Source organism: Ruditapes philippinarum, unplaced genomic scaffold, assembly GCF_026571515.1.
Source record: "Ruditapes philippinarum isolate M1 unplaced genomic scaffold, ASM2657151v2 ctg8663_1_1_1_1, whole genome shotgun sequence".
Taxonomy (NCBI): domain Eukaryota; kingdom Metazoa; phylum Mollusca; class Bivalvia; order Venerida; family Veneridae; genus Ruditapes; species Ruditapes philippinarum.
The window spans coordinates 71,847-92,182 of NW_026855833.1; the positions used below are offsets into that span (position 1 = coordinate 71,847).

The following is a 20,336-nucleotide window of genomic DNA, read 5'->3' on the forward strand; positions in this document are numbered from 1 at the left end:
TACAGGTTCAAAACAATGTTTCAAATGTCATTTCACCTCATCCTGTTGAATTACTTAGGCAAACTAGCGACGAAATCGCTATGCACGTACCTTCGTCTTTAAAACAACGTATTTGCAAAGGCGAATATATTAATTTGTCTTTATTGTTAAAGGGTGCGGTGGAGTTGGCCGATTATAATAACGTTGGCACATTATATATTTCCAATACTGGTAAAATTGAGTCACGACAAAATGAAAGCAAAGATGACATAAATTCTATAGAAAGATGGACTGACGCATTCATCATATTTATGGACATTTATCTTTCGGCTCATCCGCTTAAAATTCACGAGCTACTGCAATATTTTTTCATTATAAGAGAATGCGCATCAGTCCATGGTGGTACTTTCTGGAAAATTTACGACCAACAATTTAGAAGCCGACAGGCAATAACACCTGTATCATGGTCTTATATTAACCATGATTTATGGTTACGTTGTATGCCCCTTCGTGGAGAACAGAAAAATCATCCACAATTACTAAATTTCGAACAGAAAAAACAGTCACGACCACAAAATATCTGCATTGACTTTAATAGAGGCCAATGCAAATGGCCGAATTGCAAGTATACACACGCATGTTATAGTTGTAACAAGGGACATCCATTTGTTAACTGCGTCCCTAATTCAAGAAAAAATTCCTTTAGTGCAAACGACACGAACAGCGGGAAATTCAGTCCCCAACCTCGTGCGGCAGAAACGGACTCATTTCACGGCAAAACACGTGGATCCTTTCGCCGCACAATGCCCTATACAAGACCGCATAGGAGCTACTATAGACGTTAATAACGGACATATCTACGATATTGCTTATTCGCCAGTTAAAATTCCAAGTTTACAACAGTGGTTGATTAACTATGATTCTTCGGATGTTAAAATACTGTTAATGGGTTTCAAACATGGTTTTCGTCTAAATTACGAGGGCCCAAGGGAACCACGGCTTTGTAAAAACCTAAAATCCGTGACCCAATACCCTGATATAGCGCAACAAAAAATAGAAAAAAGAAATAAAGGCAGGCAGAGTTGCCGGTCCTTTTAATTACCTCCCTTTAATTAACCTTAAAGTCTCGCCGATCGGAATTGTCCCAAAGAAAACAATAGGGGACTTTCGATTGATTCATCATTTATCCTATCCGGAAGGTTCGTCTGTTAATGACTTCATTGATCCAAAATTATGTTCAGTTAAATACACGGAATTTGATGAGGCAATACACATGGTTCAAGATCTAGGTCAAAATTGTTACTTATTTAAAATGGATATTAAAAAATGCGTTCAGACTGCTTCCTGTTCATCCAGACGATTTTGAACTACTGGGCTTTATGTTTAACGGCAGTTATTATTTTGACAAATGCTTACCCTTCGGCTGCTGCATTTCACCTAGTCTGTTCGAAAATTTTCAACATTCTTGGAATACATTATTAAACGCAGAATTCCGAATAAGAAATTACTTCATTATCTCGATGATTTTTTAGGAGGAGACACTTCCATTGAAAGCTGTAAAAATAACATGAAAATTTTCTCGGAAAGTATGCAGGAAATCGGAGTTCCGCTAGCAGACGAGAAATCCGAAGGCCCGTGTCAAGTATTAGTATATTTAGGTCTTGAACTAAATTCCAGGCAAATGTTAGTCCGAATTCCGGGGGAAAAAATACAGGAAGTAGTTGAAAAAATTCTCGCGACCCTAACAAAAAAGTCGGTAAAATTAAAAAAATATACAGTCATTAATAGGTTCCCTTAATTTTTTGTTGCCGGGCTATTGTAGTAGGCAGACCTTTTTGTAGGCGTTTAATTGACGCCACATGCGGGGTTAAACGCTCTTACCATCATATCAGAGTAACAAATGAAATGAAATGTGATCTGAAAATATGGCTTGAATTTTTTAAGCATTATAACGGTATTTCAATGTTTCATGATCGATTTTGGATCTCTAACGATGATGAACAATTATTTACGGATAGCTCGGGCGGTATAGGCTTCGGTATTTGGTTTAAGGGACATTGGTGCCAATGTAAATGGCCAATTTCGTGGAAAGAAAATAGTTTGACAAAAGATATTACGCTTTTGGAACTTTTTCCAATTGTTATCGCTACAGTCCTTTTCGGCTCAAAAATTAAAAACAAGAAAGTACGCTTTAATTGCGATAATCAATCAGTGGTGTGCATTTTAAACACGATGACTTCGAAGTCTCCCCTTATATTATCCTTAGTTAGGATACTAACCATGCAATGCTTAAGGCACAATTGCTTGATAAAAGCGTCTCATATCGCTGGGTCAAAAAATAATATTGCCGATGCACTCTCTCGATTTCAGAACCAAAAGTTCAGAGAGCTAGCTCCACAAGCGGACACAACCATGACTCCAATGCCGGACCATCTATGGAATATATTCAGCTTAGATCTAGACAACTGGTATACACGGGGATTTCCTCTAACACTCGATTAGCATACAATACAGCAATTAATACTTTCAATTCATTCAGAGGGTTATATAAGCTTCAATCCGTATGGCCCATACCGCTACAGCATATAATGTGGTTTGTTACCTACTGCTTTTGAAAAACTCTACTCACCGAGAACAATTACTACGTATATCTCGGGTTTATCGTTTCATCATAAAATAAATGGATGGTACAATATTAGCGACGTATTTTTGATACGTAAGATTCTTGAAGGTTGCCGCAGAGCCAGACCATCTATTGACAAGAGGGCTCCAATTACACTTTTAATGTTGCATGCAATCTGTAATGTTTTACACGCTGTTACAAATAATGAGTTTGAAAACCGTCTTTTTAAGACTATGTTTACGCTAGCATATTTTGGCCTTTTTAGAATAAGCGAATTGGTTGCGACTCGGACAACGAATAGAGCAGTCGGGTTTTCCGAGGTCAAAATAGCAAATGACAAGAAGTCTGTTTTCATTACTTTAACAGTTTATAAGAATAATCAGTACGGGAAGCCAGTAACGCTTAAGATACCGTGCGAGGCAGATATTTCTATATGCCCAGTCTGTAGTTTACGCTCCTATCTAGCTGTTAGACCAGATATAAACAGACAATTCTTTATTCATATGAATGGCACCCCTGTAACTCGCTATCAATTTTCTGCGGTGCTTCAAAAGAGTTTATCTCGAACAAAATTTGGGTCAGAAAAATATAAAAGCCATAGCTTTAGAATTGGTAGGGCTACTCAACTAGCTTCGTCTGGGCTGCCGGAAACGGAAATAATGAAGTTGGGCCGTTGGAACTCGACAGCTTATTTAACTTATATAAGAGTAAACACACAAAATTAGAATATTATTTATAGGGCACTTATCATTTCATTCCAGATATTTGGTTTCTTGGGGATTCATTACCATATTGGGCCGGCGTCAGAGCGCAGTTTAGAAATACACCCAATCTAAGTCTTCCCGACGGACATAGCATTGCTTGGTGGGCATTCGAGGATTGGGATGGGAAGATTTCATTCATTGTGTCCAACTACCTGTGGTTTTTCGAACACCGCCAAAGGTTGTATTTTTTCATTTAGGCGGCAATGACCTTACTAAGCATTCATTACGCTTCATATTTAAAAATGGTGCAGGAAAGCATCCAATATATTACATCCGCTTTTCCCGACTCTGAATTCGTCTGGGTCGATATTTTGCAGCGTATTGATTGGGGTGTTGGAAATGACGAAAAACGTCTTATAGAAAAGAAAAGAAAACGCGTAAACCAATTTGGGCGCAAAATAATTAGGCTAACAAAAAACCATCATTGTATACGTTTCGATATCGACGAAAGTACACCGGGATTTTTTAGGAGCGATGGCGTTCATCTATCCGACGTCGGCCTTGATATGTACATTGACACAATCCGGGAAACTTTATTGAAAATATTGTAATAAGAATTTTGGGGAAATAAATAATAATTTATTCTGTGGCGGAAAATTCTTTTCTTAGGTGCGACCAGGAGTCACTTGCTACAATTTGCTAGTGTCTTTCATTCAGGGAGATAAAAAATTCACATTGCATACCTATGGTCGTGGAATATTCCATAGTGGTTGTCTGTGGGTAGACTGCGATCTGTAGGATTCAAAATTACTTATTTGGTTTAAATGGGCCTTCAAGAACTGGCCAGATAGCTATGACTAGGCGTTCTTTGATGAGCTCTAATTTTGTTAGGCCTATCTTATGTTAAGCACTGTATAACTATGTTGCACTGGTGGTTATATCAGGTACTGCGGAGTACCTTGCTTGCTGGTTATATTAGGTACGGCGGAGTACCTTGCTTGCTGGTTATATTGGGTACGGCGGAGTACCTTGGCCACTGGTTATATTAGGTACAGCGGAGTACCTTGGCTGCTGGTTATATTAGGTACGGCGGAGTACCATGTTTGCTGGTTATATTGGGTACGGCGGTGTACCTTCTTAGCATACTATATATATCGCCAGGCGGCGGCTATCATTACAAAATAATAGTGCAATAGGGGTAGGGATCTATTTGGGCGTACGGCATATCGCTCCTGGTCGCACCTTTTATCTCCTATAGTGGTAGTCTGTAGGTAGATCAATTTAATCTTCATTAGTGGTTGTCTGATGAAGATTCATCGCGCTGTCATGACCGATTCCGCCATTTTTCACAAACCAACTGAAAATACTTAATATGTTTTTATTGATGAAATGTCTGATGACGTGCCTCGTTACATAAATAGAATATAAACAGTTTGTTGTTGTTTGTTTGTTAACTATAAACTACTGAGTCCTAGAATAATCAAGATTAATTCTTAATATTAATCTACTTTATTATGGCTCAGTGACATGTCCATAACCTATAAAGCATTTTAGTCTGGCCTTAAGTACACGCCCAAAATCTCGCGCCGGGAGAAGTAAGTCATTATGACGTATCAAGTCATATATAAAGGCGATCATTTCGGTATTCGCCCTCTTTTTTCTCGACAAAGCAGTAAGCAAAAAACCCACCCACCGCACCCAGAAGTATCATGTTATCTGTTTTCATATCTTAGTATTTGATGTTTTATGAAATTGTTGAAGTCCAAATGGTGCTGCTTAGCTTTTATATTTCAGTATGTTTCTGGCTGTAACTGCGCCCGTACTGCTGACTTTAGGGAGGCACGCTAAACGTTAAATGGACGAATATACACAATGAACAGCCATGCCGGAGTTCCATAGCAGCATTCACCGGACTGATTGTACTAACGACTTGTGTAAAACTATCCTAGACAAGGATCAACAATGTTTACTATTTGTACATATGTGTTTATTAACAATATACGCCGGGATTCAAGAATGAACAAACAATTTGAACAAAGTGCAGCACCCTTTGGTCGGAGAGTACTAACGACTTTGTTAATTATAATTGTGTAAAATCGAGCGTGTTAAACCATCCTAGACAAGGATAAACAGTTTATTTCAATACATATGTGTTTAATTACAAACTTAAGCTGGGAGACAGGCATATATATTAACAGCGTTTACAAAACAATAGTTTTCATACTTTATTTATTGTTATGACAGCGGAAAATTCTTTTCTTAGGTGCGACCAGGAGTCACTTGCTACAATTTGCTAGTGTCTTTCATACAGGGAGATAAAAAATTCACATTGCATACCTATGGTCGTGGAATATTCCATAGTGGTTGTCTGTGGGTAGACTGCGATCTGTAGGATTCAAAATTACTTATTTGGTTTAAATGGGCCTTCAAGAACTGGCCAGATAGCTATGACTAGGCGTTCTTTGATGAGCTCTAATTTTGTTAGGCCTATCTTATGTTAAGCACTGTATAACTATGTTGCACTGGTGGTTATATCAGGTACTGCGGAGTACCTTGCTTGCTGGTTATATTAGGTACGGCGGAGTACCTTGCTTGCTGGTTATATTGGGTACGGCGGAGTACCTTGGCCACTGGTTATATTAGGTACAGCGGAGTACCTTGGCTGCTGGTTATATTAGGTACGGCGGAGTACCATGTTTTGCTGGTTATATTGGGTACGGCGGTGTACCTTCTTAGCATACTATATATATCGCCAGGCGGCGGCTATCATTACAAAATAATAGTGCAATAGGGGTAGGGATCTATTTGGGCGTACGGCATATCGCTCCTGGTCGCACCTTTTATCTCCTATAGTGGTAGTCTGTAGGTAGATCAATTTAATCTTCATTAGTGGTTGTCTGATGAAGATTCATCGCGCTGTCATGACCGATTCCGCCATTTTTCACAAACCAACTGAAAATACTTAATATGTTTTTATTGATGAAATGTCTGATGACGTGCCTCGTTACATAAATAGAATATAAACAGTTTGTTGTTGTTTGTTTGTTAACTATAAACTACTGAGTCCTAGAATAATACAGTACATGTATAGAAAATATTGCATTAATTTAATATTTCTGTTTATGTTCCAGGTATCATTTTGGATTATATAATCAAAATGCTGTGTCATAGTCTACCTAGATCATTATCTATGTTGGTATTCCATACATGTCTAGGTTTAATCCTCTCTGTCACTGCATACAGGTATGTTTACAGCTTATTATAGAATTCTTTATACAGGTATAAATATATGAGCCACGTCACGACAAAACCAACATAGTGCGTTTGCGACCAGCATAGATCCGGACCAGCCTGCACATCCGCGCAGTCTGATCAGGATCCATGCTGTTCGCTTACCAACTCTATTACAAGTAGAGAAAGCGATAGCAAACAGCATGGATCCTGATCAGACTGCACGGATGCCATTGAGCAAGCTTACAGAAGATCATGGTTGTACTTTGATGTCTGTCTGTGCCTGAAATATTGCACAGACAGACATCAAAGGTCTTCTTCCTCCATCTGTAAAATAAAAAGCTTCCATATAATGTAAACAGAGTGTGAATGACATGAAACAGATTTGACCATTTTGAATCTGTGGTATGGCATTTATTAAAGTATGACGGCTTTGTTGAAAATTTATAACACCAATTTTTTTACACTGTTATAATAATATAATATAGAATAATGGCATGTTACATGACTCAAATGCATATCACACAGTAGTATATATAAATAAATTATGTATTTTTTGTCTTTTCAGTTTCTATGTGTTTCATCCACTGTCTTACGGAATGAGTGGTCCACATGCCAACCATCCAGACAGTGACATGCATGGACTTAAATGGCTGGACACATGGGAAATATAAAAAAAACTTCTATGTTTGGATATTTGGACTCTGAATAGTGTAAAAATAAGAGGATATTCTAAATATTTATGAACTATTATGTATAATACACATAATTATATTCATGTAAATAAGTTCTGATCAAAATATTCTGTGTTAAATAGGTTGCAGGCAATCTATTAATAGTATCTGTCTTATGTTGAATTTTTTTTTTGCCATTATTAGCTTGTCTGTTTCTAAGAAAAAGTGAAGGTATTATAATTGCTGGGTTGGTTGTTGTTGTAATGCAAAAACTGTAAGGTACATGTAGCCCATTAATAGAGCACTTTTTAAAGGTGTCAACATGAAACTTTGCATGCTTGCTTATCATGGCAATGTCAATTTGTAAGACAAAGAGTAATATATTGGTGTTATGTTCCTTTTTTAACTTGGAAAATTTGTGAAATTGTGTATTAAGTAGACTAACTCTAAAACTCTCATAAGACATAGAATGCTTGCTTATCATGACGAGGCATAATTATAAGATACGGGGATTTATGCTGACTGTAATGACCCTTTTTAACTGTTTTGTGGTTCCTTGATAAAAAAATTTAAAAACTTTCAAAGATACTGCACTCATCCTTAGCATATTTGCTAAGTAGGACAAGGTACATGTACATCTGTAGAACAAAAGACATAAATAAGTAATTAGTATTTCTACAGTTGTTTCCCTTTTTTTCACATGGATAGTTATTGCGAACATTTACAGTCACAAAGTTATTTAATTTATTGTGAAATGAAGTGTATAACAGCCATAGTACACCTGTATTCAATTTTTAAGTTCTTGCCCTTTATATACAGCATTTGTACCACAGGGGTGCTCTCTTCTTTTACTGAAATACAAGAAAAATATCTTAGGCAGTGTACAGTGCCTTCCTAAATATTGTTAACATTAAGTAGAACATTTAACTCTACTTAATGTTTATATTTAGTTTCTTGTTGGGACACAAGAAGAATTAAACTTTCTGACAAACATGTGAAATTATTTTTAAAAACAACAAATAATGAAACAGTCTGTGTAAGAAAGTGGCATCACTGTAGATATTTAATACCACACTACCATTGCCAAAATACTTTAGACAAGTTGTTGAATTTTTTTCATATTCTTAAACTAATTAATAACCAGTGTTTAAATATTTCTTTTTTGTTATGCAATGAATATATCGACTACATTTAGGTATGTTATTTTGAGAAAAACAAATTTTTGCATGATTTACTATACTTTGATAAATTTTATTCATGCTTTTTATAGACTCTTTGAGAAGGAATGATGGAAATATTCTATAAACATTTTGATGTTACCTTTCCTGGTATTTTCATATACATTTTGTATCTACCATTTTCAATATTTTTGTTTGAATTGGTATATAGTTGTTTTATATATGAATTTTATTTTATCACATTAGGGACACAAAATGTCATGAGATGTTGTAACCACTTTGGACGCAAATATGAGCCGTGTCACGACAAAACCAACATAATGGGTTTGCGACCAGCATGGATCCAGACCAGCCTGCGCATCCGCGCAGTCTGATCAGGATCCATGCTGTTCGCTTACCAACCCTTTTACAAGTAGAGAAACTGATAGCGAACAGCATGGATCCTGATCAGACTGCGCGGAAGCGCAGGCTGGTCTGGATCCATGCTGGTCGCAAACGCACTATGTTGATTTTGTCGTGAAGCGGCTCATATATTTATTTGATAAAAGAGATGGAGGTTCTCACTATTACATAGTTATATATTGTTTATTTCATGTATTTGTCAGTTAATTTCATATGGCCATTTTACAGTGGTAGAGGAAGTAACATATACCAGTTTGCAAGGCAACCAGGAATAACTGTACTCCAAAATAAGATAATGTGTTTATTTTTTTACGAGCAAAATCTTGATTTATATTAAAGCGATATTCTGACCAAAACTAAAAGTTTTGAATAAACTATTTTGTTTATCTAGCAAATCGGTCAATGTATGGAGGGGCACCTGCCCTCTACTTCCTGTAGAACAGCTGGAAAATTGCCATATGACTTTAATTATGTTTTGTAACTTACACATCAGCCACAAAATAGATCTTGTTGCTCATATTTGGTATCATTTTATATGTGTTATATTTTTTCAAAATATTTTGACAATCATGAGTGTAAATTGTATTGATTTTCAGTGAAATTATTGAAAATTAATGCAGAAATAACACTTACTTTCAGGATTTTAAGATTTTATGATTAAGAATATAAAATGTTTTACTTCAGGATTTATTATTAAGAATATAACATGTTTTACAGTGAAAATAGAAAATGGAACAAATTTTCCATTAACCTAGGAATTAAAAATGATATGCTTTGTTGGTGGGTGTAATGTAAACAGATAAAATTGAAAGTTTAGCCAAGATTTAAGTTTATGTTTGAAGTTTTCTGCTAAATTATATGTATGAATATTGTTTTCCTTAAGAATTAAGGTATATAATTTCCTTTCCTGCCTTTGGTTAGGTGAAAGGAACAGTGAGTTAAGCTATACAGAGAACACATTTGATGACAAGCTGGTAAAATTATAATAGTTTAAAACATATAACTGGCAAATTATAATGGTTTAAACTAAAAACTGATAAAATTATAATGATTTACACATTTAAGATAAAATGACTAAGTGGAACTATATTTTTGTAGTTTTATAATCAGAAGGAAATGAATCTCAAATATGCATTGTCAGAGTGGAAAATCAAGTGAACTTGTGTTGTACTTATATTACTATGGAAACAAATAACGGCAGATGTAGTTACCTCAAACCACTTGCCTTTCACTGCTGTAGGTTCGAGCCGAGCCAGTTTCTTGGATTCCTCTTGTGAGAGAGCTATCGGGCTAGCTTATGGTCTTCCTCAACTAATAAAGTTGGAAAGTTAGAAAATCTGTATATATGGGGAGGAAATATACATGAATAGTTTTTTAAGATTAGAAAAACTGTAGAAACTATTTATTATTAAGCAAACATTGTTTCTGCAAAAAAGCTATAATGATTACATTGTGTATTTAAAAAAATTTGAAACCCTAATGGTCATTGTTTTCAAAAGTAAGCAATAAAAGGTCATTTGATTGTCCATATTCCTTACTTTCATACATCATGATATTATTTATTTTATTATTCAAACAATGTTTAAATATTCTTAGAGGACTGGCAACTTACTTCTTGCAGAGTATTATGCTTTTAAAAAAATTTGATGAAGAGTCCTGATTCAAATGTCGTAAAATACTGATCCAGCATTTTAAGGATGGATATTTGATTTAGGGGCTTTATACCTTAGATGATTGGATCATCAATTTCTGTTAAGAATAGAATGCATATTGTTCAATCTAATTGGGTTGCCCCTGTTTATATTCCGTATTATATTCCATACATGCTGTAAAAAAGATAGATGCAAATACGATGTATATGTGGCTTTAAAAGCTAACCTTTATTTGTAGAAAAAAATCACTGACATTTGAACATTTATTTATTATGTGCATGTATTTTCTATTTAGAGATTTTGGTTGTGGGTCTGTATATTTTTATCCCTATTAGTTATACCCCCGCACAACAAAGTTGTAAGGGGGGTATACTGGAATCAGCTCGTCCGTCCGTCCTGCTGTCCGTCCGTCGGTTTTTTCTTGTCCGCCCAATAACTTGAGATTCCTTTGACCCTTAGTCTTCATATTTGGCATGGAGGTTAGCAATGATTAGTAGATGACCCCTATTGATTTTGAGGTCACTAGGTCATAGGTCAAGGTCACAGGGGCCTTGACTTCAAAAAGCTTGTCTGCCCAATAACTTAAGATTCCTTTGACCTACAGTCTTAATTTTTGGCATGGAGGTTAGTCATGATTAGTAAATGACTCCTATTGATTTTGAGGTCACTAGGTCAAAGGTCAAGGTCACAGGGGCCTTGACTTCAAAAAGCTTGTCCGCCCAATAACTTAAGATTCCTTTGACCTACAGACGTCATATTTGGCATGGAGGTTAGTCATGATTAGTAGATGACCCCTATTGATTTTGAGGTCACTAGGTCAAAGGTCAAGGTCACAGGGGCCTTGACTTCAAAAAGCTTGTCCGCCCAAAAAACTTAAGATTCCTTTGACCTACAGTCGTCATATTTGGCATGGAGGTTAGTCATGCTTAGAAGATGACCCCTATTGATTTTGAGGTCACTAGGTCAAAGGTCAAGGTCACAGGGGCCTTGACTTCAAAAAGCTTGTCCACCCAATAACTTAAGATTCCTTTGACCTACAGTCGTCATATTTGGCATGAAGGTTAGTCATGATTAGTAGATGACCCCTATTGATTTTGAGGTCACTAGGTCAAAGGTCAAGGTCACAGGGGCCTTGACTTCAAAAAGCTAGTCCGCCCAATAACCTAAGATTCCTTTGACCTACAGTCGTCATATTTAGCATGAAGGTTAGTCATGATTAGTAGGAGTGACCCCTATTGAAATTTTGAGGTCACCTGGGTTTCAAAGGTCAAGGTCACAGGGACCTTGACAAAAAAAAGCTTTTCTTTCTCAATTGGCTTAAAGAATGTGGCTGTCCAGCAATGTAATTATTTAGACATTTTCACATTTGAAGCATGTATAATACATAACTTAGCAATGCATGGTTTAGTAACTCTCAGATTGGTAGGGGAGTTGTCCTTGAGCTCCTAAATGGGCACTGTTGATTTCTGACCAAAGTGGATGTGGGGGTATTCACGCCATGTAATAGTGGCAAGTTCTAGTTTATAATTAGATAATTTACATTTTAGTTATTAATTTGTTTTCAGAACTTGTATTTTTAGGTAAATTGATTTGAAAAATTTAGTAAAATGTGAGTTGGGGAATTTGTTAAAATTGTGATATATTTCTGGCAGGTGTAGTATATGTGGGTTATTTTGAAGCACACTTGTTATTACTGCAGTTTTTAAGGCGTAATGATAAAGTATAGATATCTTTTTAATGTGGTATGAGAACGTACTGTTTGAGATTAACGGCCGGGATTAACAGTCCTAAACTGTGAATTCAGCTTCAATGCCAACAAATTTATGTGTAAATTCTGGTTTTGTAAATTCGCAAGATTATTTTAAAATACATGGATATTATAAGTACTAGTTATACCCTCCCCCGCACAAAAAGTTTGTAAGGGGGTTATAGGGAATTCAGCTTGTCCGTCCGGTCTGGTCCGGCCGTCCGTCTGGCTGTCCGTCGGTTTTTTCTTGTTCGCCCAATTTAACCTTAAAGATTCCTTTGACCCTTAGTCTTCATATTTTGGCATGGAGTTTTAGTCATGATTAGTAAGATGACCCCTATTGAGTTTTGAGTTCACTAGGTCAAAGGTCCCAGGTCACAGGGGCCTTGACTTCAAAAAGCTGTCCGCGCAATAACTTAAGATTCCTTTGACTCTACAGTCGTCCATTGGGCAGGAGGTTTAGTCATGATTAGTAGATGACCCCTTATTGATTTTAGGTCAAAGAGGTCAAGGTCCAACAGGGGCTTGACTTTCAAAAAAGCTTGCCGCCCTATAACTTAAGATTGCCTTTTGACCTACAGTCGTCAATTTGGAATGGAGTTAGTCATGATTTAGTAGATGACCCCTATTGATTTTTGAGGTCACCAGGTTCAAAGGGGTCCCAAGGGGGCACAGGCGGGCCTTGACTTCAAAAACGCTTGTCCGCCCAATAACTTAAGATTCCTCTTTTGACCCACAGTCTTCATAAATTTGGGGATGGAGTAGTCATATCAGTAGATGACACCTATTGATTTGAGGTCACCAGGTCAAAGGCTCAAAAGAAACAGGGGCTTGACTTCAAAAAAGGCTTGTCCGCCTATAAATTAAAATTCTTTGACCCTATTTTTTTGGTGGGAGGGTTGTCTTTTTGTAAAAGACCCCCATTGATTTTTAGGGACCAGGTAAAGGGGGTCACAGGGGGTTTTTATCCCAAAATTGTCCGCCCAAAAACTTTAAAATTCTTTGGGACATCCCTTTTATTTTGAAAGGGGGTTAGTCATATTTGTAGATACCCTTATTTTTGAGGTCACCAGGTCAAAAGGGAAAATCCAAGGCCTTGACTTTAAAAAAATTTTCTGCCCAATAACAAGATTTCCCTTTTCCCACTCTTCATATTTGGGGAAAGGGGGGTTAGTCCCTGATTTTTTAGATGACCCCTAAAATTTTTGAGGTACCAGGTCAAAGGCAAGGCAAAGGGGTTTTACTCCCAAAAAACTTGTCCGCCCCAAAAACTTAAAATTCCTTTACCCACAGGGTTTTTTTTGGAAAGGAGGGGAGTCCCTGATTAGTAGATTGGCCCCTTTTTGTTTTTGGGCAAAAAGGGCAAAGGTCAAGGGCAAGGGGCCTTTACTTCAAAAAATTGTCCCCAAAATAAATTAAGATTTTTTTTGACCCACGGGCTTCCCTAATTTTTGGGAAAGAGGGTTGTCATTCTTGTAATACCCTATTTAAATTTTTTGGGCACCGGTCAAAGGTTTACAGGGGCTTTGACTTTTAAAAAATTTTTTCTGCCCAAAAACTTTAGATTTTTCCCTTTTACCCAGTATTTATATTTTGGGAAAGGGATTTAAGGGGATGATTTTGTGGAAAACCCCTTTTTATTTTGAGGTCACTTGGGGCCCAAAGATCAAGGCCTAAGGGGCTTTTTACTTCAAAAAATTTGGTTCCACCCCATTAACTTAAAATTCCCTTTTTTTCCCCAAATCTTCATATTGGCCGGGTGTTGAAAACATTTATAAAGTTACCCCTTTGTTTTAGGCCCTTGGTTTAAAGGGCAAGGGCACAGGGGCCTTGATAAAAAAAACATTTTTTAATTTTTAAAGGAAATTTCCTGTCCCCAATTAATTTATTTTACATTTTCCCAAATTTAACATTAGATTTAAAAACTTAGCAATGCACTGGTTTAAATAACCTCAGATTTGGAGGGAGGGTTTTCCTAGATCAAATGTTCTGACAAATGGATGCGGGGGGATTTCCAAAGCTATGAAAAGTGGCAGTTCTATTCCCAAAAATTGTGGGGACAATAAAAATGAAGAAAATTGAGAAAGCGTATTGAAAAAAATGATCAAAAACATGTGTTTTGTCATCCATACATCACCCTTCCATATTTGATTAATTTTAATACTAGTATGATTACATGAAGAAGAGAATATTACTTATAAAGTATAATTATGCCAATCATAGATATATAAGTATATTGAGACTTGATGATTCAAGTATTTTTTTATATACATGTCAAAATTGTTTGAAAACCAGATTTATGGTTGTAACAGATGTCCCATTCGTAGTGTTTAAATATTAAAATATTTTTGATAGTGTTTATAGGTGCTATCACCTTGAGCGCAGGGTCTGACCCACAATATCGCCACCGGGTCTATAAATACTATGCTTGCTTTACCTCGTACGATAACTATTACTGATCTTCCAGGTACTAAAAATGACATTGTTTGGATAATTCTGTTCGACATGTATTAAAGAAATACAGGCTGAGTAACGATATTAGAACGAGAAAAAATCCTAAAAAAGCGAAATAATAAAAAAAGATGACCGTTTGTCATTATGACGAATTATAATTCGGGGGCGTCCTCGGCCGAGTGTTTAAGGTCGTTTAAACCACTTGCCCCTCACCGCTGTGGGTTCGAATCCCGACAGGGACTTTGGATTCTTTCATGTCAGGAAGCTATCCAGCTACATGTAGCTTACTTCTACTCGTGTGCCCGTTCGTGCCTGAAATAATTCAAGGAAGGGCACTTGAGGTCTTTCTCCACCAGTAAAGCTGGAACGTCGCCATATGATCTATACTGTGTCGGTGTGACGTAAAACCCAATTAAACAAACAAACGAAATATAATTCAGTGTTATGCCTACGTCACATTACAAGAGGGGACCGGTCGGTATAGAGGGATAGATGGGACACCGTTGATAATTTGAGATCGGAGAGAAACATTTCAATCATGCCCGGGAAGAAGTGGGCGGTCATTCTCACTCTGTGGTCCATTAGGTATTCGGACGGTTTCCGAAGGGTACTCGCCCGGTCACCCGGTGAAAACTCTTGGAATCTTCTTTCCTGACACCGATCGATATTCTAAAGGTAATCGACAGACTACCGTACGATAAATGTCCAGTTGCCTTCCGTTATTTGGCCTATTAGCAACAATCTAGCCTGGGTTCCAGTCTGTCGATTTTATGTTATGTTTCTGTTTGGCAAATCGACATTGATACTATCATAACGACGAACGAATACGGAATATTTTAGCGCATATGTTATGAAAAAAAAAAATGTTATAATTATGCAAAAACTATCAACGCCTGAATCCCAGGCTAGCAACAATCGTACGGTGACGGAAAAGTATACGTTCGATATCCGATCGGCTGTCGGACGGTATTCGTATGGCATGCTATCCCATTTTCCGGCCGTTATTCACACCCCCTCTTTTTTGGCATATTTCTTTGCCTTCCTGTCCTCTGATTTCTTCCCCTCTCCTTCTTTGCTTTCTGTTTTGGAAGGTATATTGCACTCTGAAATAAAGTTTTCCATAAAAGATTGTAAATGAAACTTGAAAACTTTAAGAAACCTCTGACGTGTGTGAAAACTGATAGAATATGTGTGTGTAATTGAGTTTGTAAATACTCGCCATCGGTTGCCCGTATAGGCGAGTCCTCCAGAGGAGTTTTAGTCGTTTCAGATTTTGGAGGACAGCGCAAGATACAGATAGCAAGATGCCCCAATTTCAGAAAAAAATAAGAAAAACAAGATCAATAGATCAGGACTCTAAACAATCTTCTCCTTCTTTACCTATCCAAGTGTTTAAGCACTCATACACAGGACCTCGCTTTAAAGTCTCGTCAGTCTATTTCAGTTGGTCATCCCGGGAATCGAACCCACAATGTCCAGATTACAAATCTAGTAATTTAACCGATTCAGCACTGCACGCTGGCTAATAAGAGAATGATGGTGGTATTGAGGACTTTGACAGTAAGCCAACTTGAATATACATTTCAGAGCAAAGTTCAGCCACCGCATCGTTCCTGGACAGTCTGTCAAGCAGTTAAATAGTAATAATCTCTTTCACTTTCGCAAGGTAATGAAAACTTCTGTACAACGAAAGTGACCCTCACCGTCGTCCAAGAATTGAACACGGGTCGCCTAATTCACAGTTCAAGGCTTTACTGGCCGTAAGGTCTGTTTAATAACCCCAACGCTATCCATGCGTACACATTAGGACCATACATGCAACGTACTGCGTCCATCCGGGTCCCGGTCAGTAACCTGCCGAGACACCCTCGGTGACCGCTCAGATACCGCTTGGAATCTGGAGGAATATTTGGCGCCCAGGAGAGAAAAAATTTAACCGGTATGTAACCGATAACAAAAGGTGCCCGGCCGGGTATTGGAGGGTATTAAACCGTGTCTGCTACGGCACCTGATGCCGGAAGGAAATAACTCTGCAGAAAAATTCTCCGATTACCCGTACGGCGCCCCACCGGTCACTTGACACCGGAGGGTCACCGGCCGGAGACCTTTAAAAAAATTGGCAATTTCAGCCCGTTCAGACATCGGTACCCCATCGTAAACCTAATCGGAGTGTTATGTGACGCAGGCTTTACACATGTTAATATAACGGTTATTTAAATCCCTTTTACAGTTATAAATAGCAGACATGCGACACACGAACCATCTTTCAAAATACACTGAATTTAGTTAAAAATGGTCTTGAATCATATCACTATCAATTTATGAAACACACTGTTGAAAGAGAACTTTGATAATAAATATTAGATTGCTTTCAGTCTGATCCTTTTTGTATTGCGTGTAATTATTTCATAAATGTGCTGTACAGAAAACATTTTAACAGTTGCACGAATAACCGCATTATTTCATGTATATAAAGTGATAATGCACAGTAAACTCCCTTGTAACAAATGATGAGCCTGTGCCACCAGTGCAATCTGAACTTGCTCTATACTGATCCATAGTAGCTCTATCTCTTTACTTAAACATTGAAAAAAAGTTTTAATGAACTTTTCAAAGGTCAAAGCAGAACAAATTTTATAACAAAAAATCAACAGGCATTATGTCGTCTGTTGTATCCTCACCACGCGCTTCAATCAGGTCTAGAGGATCAAAGGCCATGGGCAATACTTAAATTATTCATGTATTCTTATGTAATGTTTGTTCTAACGATACGTGTTTTTGATAGCAGTTAACACTTGAATTATGTTATCAGTTTAAATTTATACGAATACATTGCATAATAGAAGACGGTTCAAATCTCTCACAATATTAGATGGTATATGTACTTGTATGTCCGATAATGATAACGATTGATAAAGTGAACTTTAAAAAGTTTATTTTCTAGTACGACACCAAATTGCTAATTTGTAGAGAATTTCTATAGAGATGTCTTCAAAGCCGCTTGCAGGGAAAGTATGTATTGTTACCGGGGCAACGCGCGGTATTGGTAAAGGAATAGCACTTCAACTTGCAGAGAAAGGGGCAAAAGTGTATATAACTGGACGTACTTTAGATCCACCAAAAGGTTCAAAAGTTGGAGGTTCATTGCGTGATACAGCACAAGAAGTCGAAGCCCGCGGTGGAATTTGTGTTCCAGTGCAGTGCGACCATTCGAAAGACCAGGATATCGAAAGACTGTTTGAGCAAGTTAAACGCGAAAATGAGGGACAGTTGGATATATTAGTAAATAACGCGTATTCGGCTGTAAATGCAATTTTCAGCTCCTTGAATGTGAAATTTTGGGAACAGTCGCCATCCATGTGGGATGACGTAAATAATGTTGGATTAAGGAATCATTACATTTGTTCTGTTTATGCTGCAAGAATGATGGTTCCCCGGAAACAAGGACTTATAGTAAATGTATCGTCATCTGGTGGACTTCGATATCTGTTTAATGTCGCTTATGGTGTCGGCAAAGAAGCTTGTGACCGAATGGCCGCCGATTGTGGATTTGAACTTAAGAAACATAATGTTGCTTTCGTAAGTTTATGGCCTGGTGCGGTTGGTACAGAGACAGTCCTGGCAAAATTAAAAGGTAATGTTCAGGAGACAATGAAAGATGCTAATATTCCAAAGCCAATGAGAGACTCAGAAAAAATGTTAAGCATTTTCGAACAAGGTGAGACAACTGAATTTGCTGGACAATGCATTGCTGCAATTGCAACTGATCCTGATTTGATGAAAATGAGCGGGAAGATATTAACAACGGTTGAGTTAGCACGAACATACAGTCTCGCAGACGTGGAGGGACATGGGCCGTCGGATTACAGACAAGTCAATTTTCTTTTGAGACAATATGGACATCCATGGCTAGCCTGGTGCTTTCCAAGTTTCATTCGTATACCAAAGTGGTTCGTTGCTCTAGCAGGAAACAAATTTTATTAGAACAAATATATATGTTGTGTATAATGGAATGGAAAGGAATAACAATAAGACAAAATGTTGAAAAATGTCAGCATGTGATGAGCTGTAGCAATGTACTTGTAAACACAAGTCCATAGGATATGGGTTTTTTTGACATGCAAAAACCTGCTTTAAGCAGTTAACTTTATGTAACTGATATGTTTGTATATGTATGATATATGTGTGCTTTTAAAGATTTAAAAGATTTTTTTTAAAAGACTTTTGTTTACCCATTAGTTTAGATATTCCGGTCAAATATGTGCCTTTTTAAATTACTGTTCATTTCAACTTTCAAATATATTATCTCATATTCAATAAAATATAGTCGTTAATAAATAATATACGTTCATGAGTAATACTTCCAGTGTCCAGCACCGATAATGTTTCGCTACCACATAAAAACCTATTAGCGGCCGGATTAACGCTGTACTGATTGAAATGGAGGAATGGATTTGCCGCGGTTTCAATGGAACGTATCAATATTATATGAGCCGTGTCACGACAAAACCAACATAATGGGTTTGCGACCAGCATGGATCCAGACCAGCCTGCGCATCCGCGCAGTCTGATCAGGATCCATGCTGTTCGCTATCAGTTTCTCTACTTGTTATAGGGTTTGTAAGCGAACAGCATGGGTCCTGATCAGACTGCGCGGATGTGCAGGCTGGTCTGGATCCATGCTGGTCGCAAACGCACTATGTTGGTTTTGTCGTGACGCGGCTCATATTTTCTTTTGTTAACAGTCTGATCGGTTTGATATTTTAGAAAACGCATTCACATATTAAAATTAAAATTTTTTAAAAAATTAAAGAACAGATACTGAAAATTTAATTGACTCTAGTGGCAAGAATGTGTTTTTAACAACTTCCTGTACTTCATTAAACTAAAATAAAATCTGTATATAAAACATCATTAAAATGTTCAAAATTTATAACACAACAATTTAGATATTGGACACTATATCAGTGCCTGTCCTGGGTTGTTTCATCGGTCATATTTGAATTTATTTTTGTACGTGTTCAAACCCATTAATGAATAACACAGGAACAAATATCATATAAATTGCTTTTAATATATCAAAAGCCATTTTACAATTAACAATATGACAAAAAATATCCGTCAAAATCACAGAAAACAACAACAACAACAACAAAAAGCTTAACTAATTCTACAATCTCAAAAGGAGAAAATTAGTATTACATTGTATAAATATAGCTTAGTATTGAACACCTTTCAAGTTGAAGCCAATTCCAATGGTGTCAAAAGTCCAAACATTTACATGCAAACCATGGAAAAAAGGATGTTTTTTCTTCAATAGAACAGTAATTAACAGATAAAAATCTTAACTTAAATAAAACTGACTTGCTAAACTTCACAAAAAAAATTAATGTCATTATTATTATACCATTTTCATCCTAATGGAATTTATAAGTAATAATAATATTGTTTTAACTAAAATACAATATAGTTCATTATACATAATCTGGTTTTTTATAAACGCTCCTAATATAATGAAAAAATGCTATATGCTTATAACGAACTCCTGATATAAGGAACACAGTTTGAATATCCCGGTGAGTTTGCTGTAAGCAGAGTTTAGAGTAGTAAGATTTTATTGTGATTTTAAGTTTTGGTAATCTTTGCAAAACGCTGAACATTAGAATGTATATGAAAAAGTGGATTGGAGAAC

The 20,336-nt window shown here is 36.9% G+C and overlaps 2 protein-coding genes across 2 annotated transcripts in view; both read left to right on the forward strand.

The window, feature by feature from the left end:
• LOC132744535 (protein O-mannosyl-transferase 2-like) overlaps positions 1–9,846 on the forward strand; it is a 56,639-nt gene extending 46,793 nt beyond the window's left edge. The window contains exons 19-20 of the mRNA XM_060733283.1: positions 6,438–6,549; positions 7,106–9,846. Coding sequence (XP_060589266.1) covers positions 6,438–6,549; positions 7,106–7,211 — 218 coding nt within the window. The 3' untranslated portion in view covers positions 7,212–9,846. The remainder of the gene's footprint in view (positions 1–6,437; positions 6,550–7,105) is intronic.
• A 7,698-nt stretch (positions 9,847–17,544) lies between these two features.
• Positions 17,545–18,852, forward strand: LOC132744538 (dehydrogenase/reductase SDR family member 1-like). Its single transcript, XM_060733286.1, has one exon. It carries the CDS (start codon positions 17,630–17,632, stop codon positions 18,626–18,628), a length of 999 nt encoding a protein of 332 aa, XP_060589269.1. The 5' UTR covers positions 17,545–17,629; the 3' UTR covers positions 18,629–18,852.
• The last annotated feature ends 1,484 nt before the right edge of the window (positions 18,853–20,336 follow it).

Excerpts from the sequence above, each read along its gene's own strand:
- LOC132744538 (XM_060733286.1), top strand. The coding sequence starts at position 17,630 with ATGTCTTCAAAGCCGCTTGCAGGGAAAGTATGTATTGTTACCGGGGCA.